Here is a 12,263-nt window from a genome sequence, read left to right as displayed (position 1 = left end):
TATGAAGCGTTGGAAATTGGGATTATACTTTATTAGGCTGAAAACTCTTGCCCTTCCTTTGCTGCCTAAGTTGCCATATGTAATTTCTGTTGTGAGATGTGCTGGTTTGTCATATGCACAAGTGAACTGGTGGCTTATGCATGTTCTTAAAGACAGGTTTGGGCACATGCAAACACACTTTTCTCTCTCTCTAACTTGCTCTCTCCCGCTCTCAAAATCCCTGGCCAGTTGCACCGCAGCGCAAAGCTGCGTCTGTGGCATAGCTCATTTGTGGTGTTTTATAACCTTGCTTTTGGCCAGTCTCCAATTGCCTCTGATTTTGCCTTAATTGCCAGGGAGACAAAGGCGCGATGGGGATCCCTGGGCGGCCGGTAAGTCGAAACCACTCGCATGTGCCTTGTCCTCCCTATCCTCTTCCAACCCACAAGATTTTGCAGGGGCGGGGACCTTTCAGGATGACCCTTGGTGGGTGTCAGTGTGAGCAAAGCCACCCTCCCTGAGCCCCACACCTGAGGGGCTGTCCTTGTTACAGAAGGGTGGCCAGCCCTGCAAACCACATGCATGCTGGGCGGGTGTTTCCATCCCCTCTGCCCTATTGCTCATGCCCTCCTCTGGTTCAGCAACCGCCCCGGGTTGGGTGCCTCCCGCTGCCATGCCATGTGCCGGCTGGACTTGCTAACTGTGGGCTTGCTAACATGCGCCCCTGCCTGCCACCGGCAGCTGCCCTTTCCAAATAACTCTGCCCTGAACAAAGGGGGCCATCTCCTGCCTGGCTGAGCACTGTATTTCGGAGCTGCTCTTTGCTCGGGCATCCCAGGGTGAGGATAGGGAAGAGGGCTGGGGCAGGAGCTGAGGCCACCCTCCTCATCCCAGCCCCATAGCCAGGGTTTTGGGGCAGGGGAGCATCCCCTTGCCGCTGATGCCTGTGTTTGTGTCTCTTTTTCTTTCTCTCTCTCCCCCCCACTCCCCTGCACCCTTTTGCATGTGGCTGTGACGGGTGCCACTGACCCAGGGACTAAAAGGGCAACCTGGAGAGAAGGTGAGTCAGCTCCTCACAGCCCACAGCATCCCCGCCTGTCCTCCTCTAGAGCCAGCCCAAGCTCTCCGGCCACAGTCATGGCCACTGCAGCCAGCTTTGGGCATTCACATCGCCCCCCCCAGCTTCCTCCTCTTCCCCAGCAGTGTGAGTTTATCTCCCAAATTCCTTGCAGGCCACTCAGCCTCCAAAGATGCTGCATTTCTTGTTTATGACAATTTACTAACAGCATAAGAGCCAGTGGGCACACACAGGGCTCACCTCGAGGCTTCTTGGGTTTTAACCGTGGAGTTTCTTCCCTGCTGGCAGCCTAATCAGCCCGCAGTTCCTCTCCACCTCCCAGGTGCAAGCTGTACTAAGGAAGAAAATGGCATGGCACCATCCTATTTCTAACATGGTGGGACCTCTTCCTCCTAAGAAAAACTGATGATATAACTTAAGTCCGTGGGATGCCATCTCGCGTTGCTGTGCAGTGAATTGGTGTTTTGAACCTGCAAAGAAGTGGTAGTTTGCAAAGCATCCTACTTCTGGCCCCCATCTTTTGAAGTGTTTGACATTTCAGTGTTAGTGTATTTTCCCCAGAGCTGTGAGTACCTCCCACCTGCGAGAAAAGCAAAATGGAGGTGTAGAAACTAAGAAAGGGATGAATATTTACCTGGTAGGGGGATCATCCGTGCACTGCCATACCCAGGCCCATTGCCCATAGGAGATAGAGAGAAAAACACGGCAAGGAATGGCAAGGTAGGACAGAGATTCTCCTTCCTTGCTTTCAAGGTACTGCTTGCTCATTGAAGCCAACCAACATCACCTAATAGACCAAGATTTCACCGCCTGAAGCCATCCTGCTTTTTCTCTGCTTGACCTTGCATTTCTCTCTGGCCAAAGCTTTCAACATGAAGGGAGAGCAGATAGACATAAACAAACAAGGAAAAAACCACTCTTAATTGCCCATGCTTCTCCAAAGCCCTCCGTGAGAGTCCTGGGTCCGTGGCAGGCCCCAGATTTCTTTTGCAGAGAGCTCTGCTTGCTCGCAGGCTGCTTGGTTTATGGGATACTCCATCCCAAAGCTCCCTGGGCACTTCTGGAGCTGCCTCTCAGGAATACGCCGTGTTTTCCAAAGACAGGGATGTGTCCTGCCCATTGCACGTCGTGGGTGGCTAGGAGCTGGAGAGGCAGCTGTTTTCTTTTCCAGCAGGGACTTTGCTGTTTTCATCCACATCCCTACTGAGTTTGAGAAGCACACAGCTTCACACAGCTGCCCGCAGCTCCCATTTCCCTGGAGCCCAGCACATCCCTTCTTCTTTTCTTTCTTCTGCAGGACACAGTCTTCCTGGACTCACAGGAAGGGTTTCAGGCCATCTTTCACACTTGTAATGGGGCAGAACCTCTGTTTTGCCAGAAAATGTTTTATGTGTTTATAGTTTTCCTTGCTGTGCAGCTTCCATTTTCTGGCACGTCTGAGTGGCTCCAAATGACATTTTTTTCTCCCAAAGTGTGGGATGAGAGCTGAGGGAGGCCAGAATGGTAGCTGCCCCATAAGCCCGGAATGTCTCGCACCTTGAGCACCCTCATTTAACCCTGGTCTTGATGGGAATATAATTATCATTGTATTTTCCTCTCCTCCTTTTCTCACACGTTTTCCTCTCCCTTGTCTCTCTGCAGGGTGCTCCAGGAGAAGCGGGCATGTCTATCATTGGGCCCCGCGGTCCACCCGTAAGTGGCTTTTCTCTCTATTTTTGACTGATGCAGGATGTGGGCAAGTTACAGGGAAATACTTAGGAGGGGCAGTAAGACACAGCATCAGCTGGAGAGAGCAAAAACCCTGTATAATGTGGTTCCTATGCTGAGCCAGGCTTGGTTTTATACTGCTATTATATACTATATATAATGAAATTACAGCTCTTACTCCAGAACGAATGAGGAAGCTTTCCCTAGCAAGAAAACCATATTCTTGTATTTAAAAGGAAGAAACATATTTCCATCTTGCAACAGGACTGCTACTGCTTTGGGAGAAAATATGTCCTTTGCATGGCTGATCTCAGCCCTTGGTTTCATTAGCAGAAGACAAACCCCCTGATTTTGCAGAAGAGTGGGATCGGAGCTAAGCTGGTAACTGGGGGATTCACAAAGATGGGTAGTTTGGAGTTGTTCAGAGTACCCAAAAGTTGTTCAGAGTTGTCAAGTACCCAAAATCTTGGTAACTCTTCAACAGCACAGTTACCACTACCTGGAAAGTCCTTTAGCTGGTTGAGGAGCTGAGGAAAGCGTAGGCAGGATTTTGCAACCTCTTCCAGCAAAAGTGTCCCTGCAAGGTGCAACAAGTCAGCCAGACAAAGCTTTTTGCAAGGATAGGGTCATAAAAAAAGACCAGTGTGAAGGGTTGGAGCATTTACATGCCCTAAATGCTGGATGTTTGCTGCACTGCAGTTCAGCCATCAAGCCTCTGCCTTTGTGTGGATGCAGCCAGTTCTTTCCACTCCATCCTTGCACAGCCTCGGAGATTTCCATTAAAAAAGACCCAGAGACTCAATTCTCTCCCTCCCAGCGGGCACTTCCGATTTTGATTAACCTGTGAAGAGCACCGTCCTTGACCTGCAGAGAGGATGGGTCACCGGCAACTTTTGTTTCACAGCGGAGGTCAAGTGAGAGAGACCTAGGCAGTGGGAACACTTGGCTACATCTGGCTTTCCAATTAACTTTCCAAAAGCCCCATGATAAGTGTTTCTAATAAGAAACAGCTTTGCTGGTTCCCAGGCCCACCTGCCCAACATGCTGGAGTTTGAGAAGCGACAGAACCAAAGCCCAGGACACAAATGGGTCTCCCCAGGTGTTTTATACCCAGCAGATGGTCCCTGGCCACATGGCCAGGTGAAGAGGAAGGGCTGGCAGGTCTCTCCATGGAAGCTCCGAGCAAGACCACCCTGCTCCACAAACAGCAGATTTTGGAGCATAAATGCCCCATTACTGTTGCTGTTTCTCACAAGCTATAGCTCTCAGCCTTCTGGATAGTGTGGCTATAGTAATTGGAGAGAAAAGCCATCAGTCCCTGTTGCTGTAGGTCCTGCAAACAGACAGGCACCACTATTTTCTTGAAGGACATATGTCTGGTCTGCAAGACAATTTTTAATGTCTGCTTTGGTGCTGCTGCTTTGCCTCATTGCCTTTGCTGCTATTTGGGAAACTGCAGAGCACGTTGCGTCTCCAAAGCAGCAGAAAACTTAGATGGCAAACGATGTTTAAAATGGGCTTTTGCCTACACCAGTCAAAGCCCTGAGGTGCCAGGACTGGCACAACTCCACACTTCCACCCCCAAAGCCTACTGTGAAAATGATCCAGTTTGTCAGGGAGCTGGTGATAGGTCAAAAGGATGGCTGAGCACTGAAGACAAACACGGAAACCCTGGCCAAGGGGCCACTCGGAAAGACGTGGGATGACAAATAGTTTCCAGATTTTTGTTTGGAGGTTAAAGTTTTCGCTCAAGCTCAGAGCTGCTTAACTTCTGGCCAGAGAAGGACAGTGCACTGATAGTGGCAGAAACAGACGGTCTCCATGATTTGGCAGCTCCCGGGATTACATACTTCATATGATCAACATTTTAAAAAGAAGACAAGGCAAAACAGCCACCCAACAAAAACAGTCTCTTGGAATCACTCGCTGCTGAACTGTTGTTTTGGCCTGATACTGTGCAAATCACTCTGCTGTTCTCCAAGGAGAAAGAGGCAGCAGTCTGTAGTCTACAGAGGAAGCCAAATTACACCCTTTCCAGGTTTTCTCCCTAATTCTTTTTTTAGCACTTCTTGTCCTGGGAGGTGTCCAACGGGGAACCAAAATTAATGAATTGTGTCTCGGCTCTTCTTGGTTCTTGCCTTTTCAGAAGCCAGTGGCAGACAGATCCTTTAATTTATAGCTTATCTTCCCTCCTGGTCACTGGCCAACAGGACCAGGTGGTATTATTATTTATGTTGCAAAGCAAAGCTGATCAAGTTCAACTTTGCAGAACTAAAAAAACTGCAAATGCGATTCGGTCCTGCTAGCATTGTGTATAAAAACAGAACTGTTCAGTGCAACGTGAGGCATTTTGTGGTAGGAGCATCCCTCAGGCGCTGCAAAGAGGTTATTTGGCCCCATCCTCTGAAGGGGTAAACCTTCATTGAGTCTCTCTGCAGATAGAGGGAGGCTGGAGGATACGTAACCTGAAGGTGAAGGTTTTCCCTGCCAATGTGACTCTAAGCTCTCTCCAAGGGATTATCATTGCTTCCCTGTGGCAAACTTCAGCCTCACAGGCCCGTCCACTCCTTCCCCTTCCCTTCCCTCAGCACCACACATGATCGCTCTGCTTAAGGCAGAGTTGCACCCACGTGCATTTCTTTTCAAAAGCGAACCCTCGTCTATACCCAACTCTTTCCTAGGAAACCCTTGTGGGACTCAAACAGTCTGGTCATGGTATATCAAATTGCCCAAGAAAGCATTTTCTTCCCCAAAATGAAGCATGAGAACACATAAGAAACCTGGGCTTTTTGGCATCGTTGCATGGCTTTCAGGGAAGGCAAGATGCCACAGCGGTCACTCAATGAGTGTGGTACAGGATTTACCTCATCCTGCTGTTTCCATCACATGAGTGTGCTTCCAGATCTGCTGAAGCCTGGTCCATGTTGCTTCCTGACTCGGCTCACACATTTTCGGGGAAATTGAGATTAAAAAAAATCCTTAAATAAAGTGGCATCTTTACTGGATGCCCACAAATCTAGGGTAACTGTGACTTGGGATGTCCCAGGTCCCACAAACTGAAGAACTGCGAAAAATTAACAGCCAGGACATTTTCTTTTTTTCAGTGTTTTTTAAGTGGGTGATGAAGAAGCTGCCAAACATATCCCAAGCCAGTGATCCCAAACTGGTAGCTAATGCTGGTTAGTCAGAAACAGGCAGGGGAAAGGACTTGGTGCTCATGTTCCTCTCATCACGCTACCTAACTCTACTTTTTCTCTTAGCTCTCATAGAAAAAAAACAGAAAAGAAAAAAAATAATCATCTTTTCTCCAGAATTATTTGTGAGGAAAATGAATGCACTGGGACATGAGATTAGGGAAGGAGGAGAAGAGGGATGGCTGTATTTAGACACCAGTGACCTGCAAGGTTTGTCTTGCACAGAGCAGCACCCTGCATTAAACGCCTCCGGTTTATGGCAGCAAGGATTGCCATAAAATGAGCTCAGCCTCTGGAATATAGTCCAAAAGCCTAGCGTATGGGCTAGGGACACCCATTTAATTAATGTAGAAACTTCAAGGAAACTGCTTGCAGTCCAAACTGGACCTGCTCCAGCATTTTCCTGGCCCTGTACAAATTGGAGGGGGGATGAGAGATTTCCCCTCCTTCCCAAGATGCTTTCCCCTTGGAGGAGAATTGAGTCCTGGGTAAACTCTTCAGAGAGTTGCAGGATAAATGGGCAGAGGCTGAAGGAAAGGCTCCATAGAGAGGACTTAGGGTGCATCAAAATCCACTTCAGTTCCTCTAAATTGCTGTCTCTGTTTCATCCTTCCCAGGGACAGCCTGGAACAAGAGGTTTTCCTGGATTCCCGGTAAGTGTAACTGCTAATTTATGAGGTATAGGTGTGCGATATTACTAGGAAGCCTTACTAGTGCTTGCTGTATCTCATCATTTCTGTCTGAAACCAAGGACTGGATCTGATATCACTGGAAAAAGTAAATTTTCCTTCATTTGTTTTTCTTCCTTTTTTTTTTTTCTTTTAAATGATACTTAGGGAAAAAAAAAAAAACACCAAACCACACAACTCTGAAAGGAAATTAATTTAAAAAAAAAAAAAGTGTTAAAATAACATAGTTGAAGTCAGTTCTGTTCAGTAAAAGAAAACCATCCTAAGAAATACCCCCAAACAAAGAAAATAACCCCTAGGTAGGTGAAATTCCAACCTTTATTGAACCTTTAGGTGATATTGCAATAGCAGCAGGCGCCTGTGATCCAAACGGGGCCCTGCGTGATGCAGGTCAGCTGGGGACCATGCTAGGCTGAATACCCTGGGCATGCCAAAGGGAAAGGACAAAAGGCACGAGGAGGGATTCTTCTCCAACACTGTTACAGATGGACAAGGGAACAGAAAACAAGCCCAGGAGAGGACAAAGCAAATTTAATTTCAGTCCTACAGTTGCTGGCAACACTTTCTGAAGCATTGAGGCTGCTGGAGAACTCCAACAGTTTCTATTTATTCTTATGCATTTATCCTGGACAACTAGGAAGCCAAAGGCAAACACAAACACCTTCTGCATCCTGGCTCCTGCCAGGCAGCTCAGCTGCTGCTCCAGGACGCACGATGTGCCAGAGCAGGTTTGCAGGAGAGACTCTCACGCCTGGAAAACAGGAGGAATTGTCAGCCTCTGAGCCATCTGACAGGGCTCTGTGGCTCTGCCCTTTGTGAAAAGGGGGGCTGTTTGCTGCCCCTGGGCTGAGGAGAAGCAGATCTCTCCAGGCCTTTGAGGTCTTTGGGTTTTGGAGGAGCAGAAAAATCAGGCCAGCTCCTGAGAAAGTGCCGGGTGGGACAGTGCTCTGCGGGGCCTGTTTCTCATCAAGCAGTACCTTCAAAATGCTGCTGAGCTGTATGTCACCTCTTCCCTGGGACACTTTTATTATTCTATCATTCGCAAAAATTCCTCTTCCCCCAAAGGTGGGCGCCTTTTTAAATCAAAGTCTCGAGAAAACTGCTGATTTTCAACTAATTTACAGGACACTGCAAAATTTGAAATTATGAGGGGTTTTGCAAATTGCCCATGAATCTTCCCCTTCCCCTTCCCCTGAAATGGGCTGACAGCGAGGAGGTCCCTGCAGAAGTAACTGGGAAGCTGGGCTGGTACTTGGTGGGCCAGGGACCTGCCAGGACTTGGTGGGAGGGCAGAGAGAGTCACCTCACCTCTGCATCCTTTCCCCAGTTCATTGCAATCTTGCAACACATAGTCCTTGCTGGGGCAGATGGACAGACACCCCAATGAAGCATTTCTCATCACTTCTCCTTTTGTATTTCAGGGGCCTATTGGCTTGGACGGCAAACCGGTAAGCAAACAGCTTCTCTCAGGGCTTTCTGCCCTGCCTCCTGCTAGGTCCCACTGTCCTGCCAGCCTGCCTGTTATGGAGTATGTTTTTAAGAGGATTATTTTGCAATGTCATGCACATGCATGGATTAAAAGAAAATTAGAAGGTTGGCAGGCAGGAGGATACCACAGATGCCTTGGGGTAGATGCAGGAGTCAGAAGATTAGGGAAGGCAGAATGTGGCTGCTTCCTTTCTAGGCAAATCTATATAGCACTTCACAAGTGCAACAGCCTGGCTGCTGCAGGGAAAGCCTTAGCAGGCACTCCACCCCAAATCAGACAGACAGAGCAGGCCCCTACGCACTAGCCCTCTGCCTTAGACAGCCAACAGCCTTGTTAGAAGTCAACCCTACAGCTTCTATCTCTTTGCTGCTGTGCTGCAAAGAGTTGCAGTAGACGAGGAAAGGACCTTGAAGACCTCCATGCTGTCCTTAGAGCCTTCTTATAATCAGCTTTGTAGTAGAGAGAGAGACCTACCTTCTTCCCGTCCTTCAGAGAGCTGGGCACAAATACAGCTACTTCCCTATGAACCCAATTGACATGAAACCCATAGCCCCAGGCAGCCCTTAGCTGAGTTGGCCACTAGACTTTCTCTACCCATGTTGTAATGGAGAAGAAGCTAGTAGCACGTACTTCTGGCACCTATTTTCCTACAGCAGGGTGCTGGTTTTGCCATGGGGAACATCACCCTCAAGAGCAGTGTCTCCCTTGTACTACTCTGGGGGACACACGTGAACCCCAGGAAGACACAGCACTCTGCACTCAGCTGAAGCTGCTCTGCTAGCCTGAGGGGGGCTTAGCCATGTCTCAGCCATGCCCCACAGAGCTTTTGCCCCCTGTATTTATCCTCCAGAGCTTTGTTCTCAGCATTTTGGGTAGCAGGGAGCAGTGTTCTGTTAGGTGTGTGAGCAAAGCTCCATGTGCACAGCACTACATCTCCCTTGACAAGGTATAGAAATTGCGGGCACCTCCCAAGGCAAGGGGTAAGCAGGTTAAGCCAACGTCTAGAGACTGCAGCAGCCGAAGCTGATGCAGGTTTTCTTTCTTTTGCAGGGTCATCCTGGACAGAAGGGGGAGATGGTAAAAAAATATATGTTTGTCTGTGGGTGATGGGTTGGTTTGAAATGACGTTGCTTCTCAGCTGGAAATGAGCTTATAGGCAGGGTAGGGATCCTAGTTTAGCTAATGCGCTAGCTGCGTTGCCAATTCTGTAAACTTCATAATAGCAGTGCTGGGATGCGTGTCTGTAATTTTTACATTATGGCTATCAGATTCATTGTGTCACAACAACAACTTTCTAGTTATGCATGGGACATGTTTTCCTTGCAGTTGGCAATTATGTTCTTTAAATATACTCTGGGAGCTGACATTTTTTGTGGTTGGCCTCATAGCAGAAGTAAAAGTTGATGGAAAGTTTTCTGAAAACCCATGTGGCAGCTTTCAACTTATCTAAAAAAGCATATTTTTTGTATTAAATATCTTTCTTGAAGCTCTGTTTCATATGTGCATTGTGCTAAAATATTTTTGGTTGAAAATGATAAACTTAGGCCATGCTTAATGGAAACCCAAATGTAGTCTTGTTCCTCTCGACATCTCTGATGATGAAATCCCCAAACACAAGTATGCCAAGCTCTGTAGTCACCTTTGCTCACTGAAATGCTGAACATTCTGTTTTTTGAGCCTGAGTGTCAGTATAACCCTCTGGCAAGCACATGTTGAAGATCCCCCTTCCCTTCTCCTCGGCGGAGGGGTGAGCTGACAACCCCCTCTTGCGCAATCCTAGCTCAGGCAGTTGCAGCTCAGGCTTCAGTCCTGGCTGCTTCTGGTTCCATCCCAGTGTGTCGACTGAGGAGACGCGCTGTCAACTGAGGTCCTGGGAACAATAAGGGTGTGTTTTCCTGATGATTTTTCCCCTCTCCTTTTAATAATTGCCCCCCACAGTGCAGCCAGAACATGTGTGCATTTCCACTCCTCCAGAGTAACAAAGGGAACCCAGATCTCTCTTGGGAACTTTTCTCCACAATTGTTTTTAAAAGCTGAGTTTCCACCTACTCCATACGCTGAGAGTTTTTGTCATCTTGTCACTGTAAACGGGAATCCATCTCGCATTCACGACAATGTGTTTCTTTAAAGGGTGCTGCGGGTCCCAGGGGACAACCTGTAAGTATCCCATCTCTTGCAATTGCACCTCCTCCTAATCCCTTTCCTCTTGCATGCACTGAACGCCTTCATTTACTGAGGGCTTTTTTAATCACTTTTCTTTAATAGGGACCCCCAGGACAAAAAGGAGAAAAGGTAATTTTAATGGGAGATGTGCTGCAAATGAAATTTAAAAAGTGAGCAGGGGAGGGGCTCAACGGGCTTGGTGCTGCTTGTTCTGACTTTGAGTGGCTGAGAAATACAGCAAGAACAGAGTGCTCTGGGGAGAGGGGACAGGAGGCAGGGTGCTTGTCGGGTGCAAACTGTCAGAGCTGCACTGAATTCAATGTAGTCACAAGGATTTACACCTTCGGGATCTAACCCCGTATGTCTATTTTGGGCCCTTGTGTTTGTGGTTTAAACTCTTTCCTTTTAATCCCCTTCTTTCATAGGGTCAGTGTGCAGAATACCCACACAGGGTAAGTCATTAGCGTTATTATCGTCTGTCCCGTGCCTTCCTGCATGTTAATCTTCCTTCGTTTGAATGGCTTTTTGTTGGAAATATAGGTCGTTTCATTAACAAGATGCGTCATCGGGCCCCGAGGGCAGCGCTTGGCTGAGTGATGTTTTTCACAGAAAAGCAGCAGATAAGGTTTTCCTGGAGGGATACTGGTTCTCCGGTCTGTTCCTGCCCACTGGGGCTGACCCTCAGCTAAATGCTGTCATTGCTGCTTCCTGGAGACCCTCCCATGCTCTGTGCTGGAGTGGAGAAGGTCCATGTCCTCACCACAAAACCCAACGAAACCTGGGGTTTCTGGAGGAGTAGAGGTCACCCACTCACACCGTGTGCTGCTGCACCAGCTCCATCCTGCTTCCACAGGCTCCGCTGCAGTTGCGTGGCCAGGAGCAGTGGGGGGTTTGCAGACCTCGGGAAGACTCTATTGTCATTCCTCCCTTTTTCTCCTCCCTCGTGCTGGCCTCAACCCTGCATAGAGACAAGGGGAAGCGTTGTGCTCCCTGCCCAAAAGTAACCCTGACCACCCCTGGCCATGGTGCTCTGGCTGGTCCCTGGTGATCTGGTCCCCGCATTGGACCCCCAGGCCTGGTGGGCTTTCTGCCCGCAAAGAAGAGGCGGAAAGGGAGGGGTGATGCCAGCAACCATTTAATGAAAGCCAGGATGTTGCCCCACTTGTCTCTTTGTCCTGGCCTGGGTGGCATGTACCACAGCCAAGAGAGGAGAGAGTACGTCATGGGCTTGAGGGGATTACAGTGGTAAAATTTAAGCAGCTCTAAAAACAACCAGAGTGCTGAAAATCCACTGGAAATGCATTGGAACGACATCATATGAAGAGGCTGGAATTTGTAATCTGGGTGTACAGGGAGACAGGCTTAAGAGCTTTCTGTTTATTTTTGATGGGCCTCTGGACAACTAGCTGGGCTCAGGTCCCTGGCCCCCAGGGAGCAGGGCCCTGGATGCTCTGAGCAGCAGAGGCAGGGGAGAGAGCTTGGCTGGCAGTGAGGGAGATGGGGGCCATTGGTATGTGCCAGTCCCGGTACAATAATAGCCGGTCAGCTGTGTTTATTTAGGCGAGCTGGCTCACTAGATTGTTATGTTAAAAAGAAGCTAACAACAATGTTCACCCAAGAAGTGTCCTGGGTTCCTGTTACAGCCCTTGGCTCTGACTGTCCTCAGTGCTCAAGGTGAAAAGCAGCGGCTGGACCAGCAGCAACAGTGGGAAATGGAGATGCAGATTGTGCATCACTGGGAGTAGCCTGGGCTCAGACCTGGGGGCAAAGGCACACTGATTTGGTGGGTCGGGGTTGTAGGCACCCCGGGGTGACATGCTACAGGGCTGTGACAGCAGGGAAAGGGCTGGTGCAAAGCCTCACCTCCCAGCAAAGCCTGGTGACGTTTCCTTGGCTCTTATGGAGGTACTTCTGGTCTCACGAGGCAGCAAGCTCAACGTTTTAAAAAGCCCAAGAGTCACTCC

At 48.7% G+C, this 12,263-nt stretch overlaps 1 protein-coding gene across 1 annotated transcript in view; it reads left to right on the top strand.

The window, feature by feature from the left end:
- Positions 1-350: 350 nt before the first annotated feature.
- COL13A1 (collagen type XIII alpha 1 chain) overlaps positions 351-12,263 on the top strand; it is a gene marked incomplete at its 5' end in the record, with an annotated part of 61,565 nt that continues 49,652 nt past the window's right edge. Inside the window, 9 exons of the mRNA XM_082002163.1 lie at positions 351-371; positions 1,013-1,039; positions 2,699-2,749; positions 6,576-6,611; positions 8,069-8,095; positions 9,187-9,213; positions 10,267-10,293; positions 10,402-10,428; positions 10,725-10,751. Of these exons, the coding sequence (XP_081858289.1) occupies positions 351-371; positions 1,013-1,039; positions 2,699-2,749; positions 6,576-6,611; positions 8,069-8,095; positions 9,187-9,213; positions 10,267-10,293; positions 10,402-10,428; positions 10,725-10,751 (270 nt within the window). The remainder of the gene's footprint in view (positions 372-1,012; positions 1,040-2,698; positions 2,750-6,575; positions 6,612-8,068; positions 8,096-9,186; positions 9,214-10,266; positions 10,294-10,401; positions 10,429-10,724; positions 10,752-12,263) is intronic.

This window comes from Phaethon aethereus (assembly GCF_964289735.1).
Source record: "Phaethon aethereus genome assembly, chromosome: 7".
NCBI lineage: Eukaryota > Metazoa > Chordata > Aves > Phaethontiformes > Phaethontidae > Phaethon > Phaethon aethereus.
The sequence above is the reverse complement of the archived record's forward strand: the minus strand, read 5'-3'. Positions and strand labels throughout refer to the sequence as shown.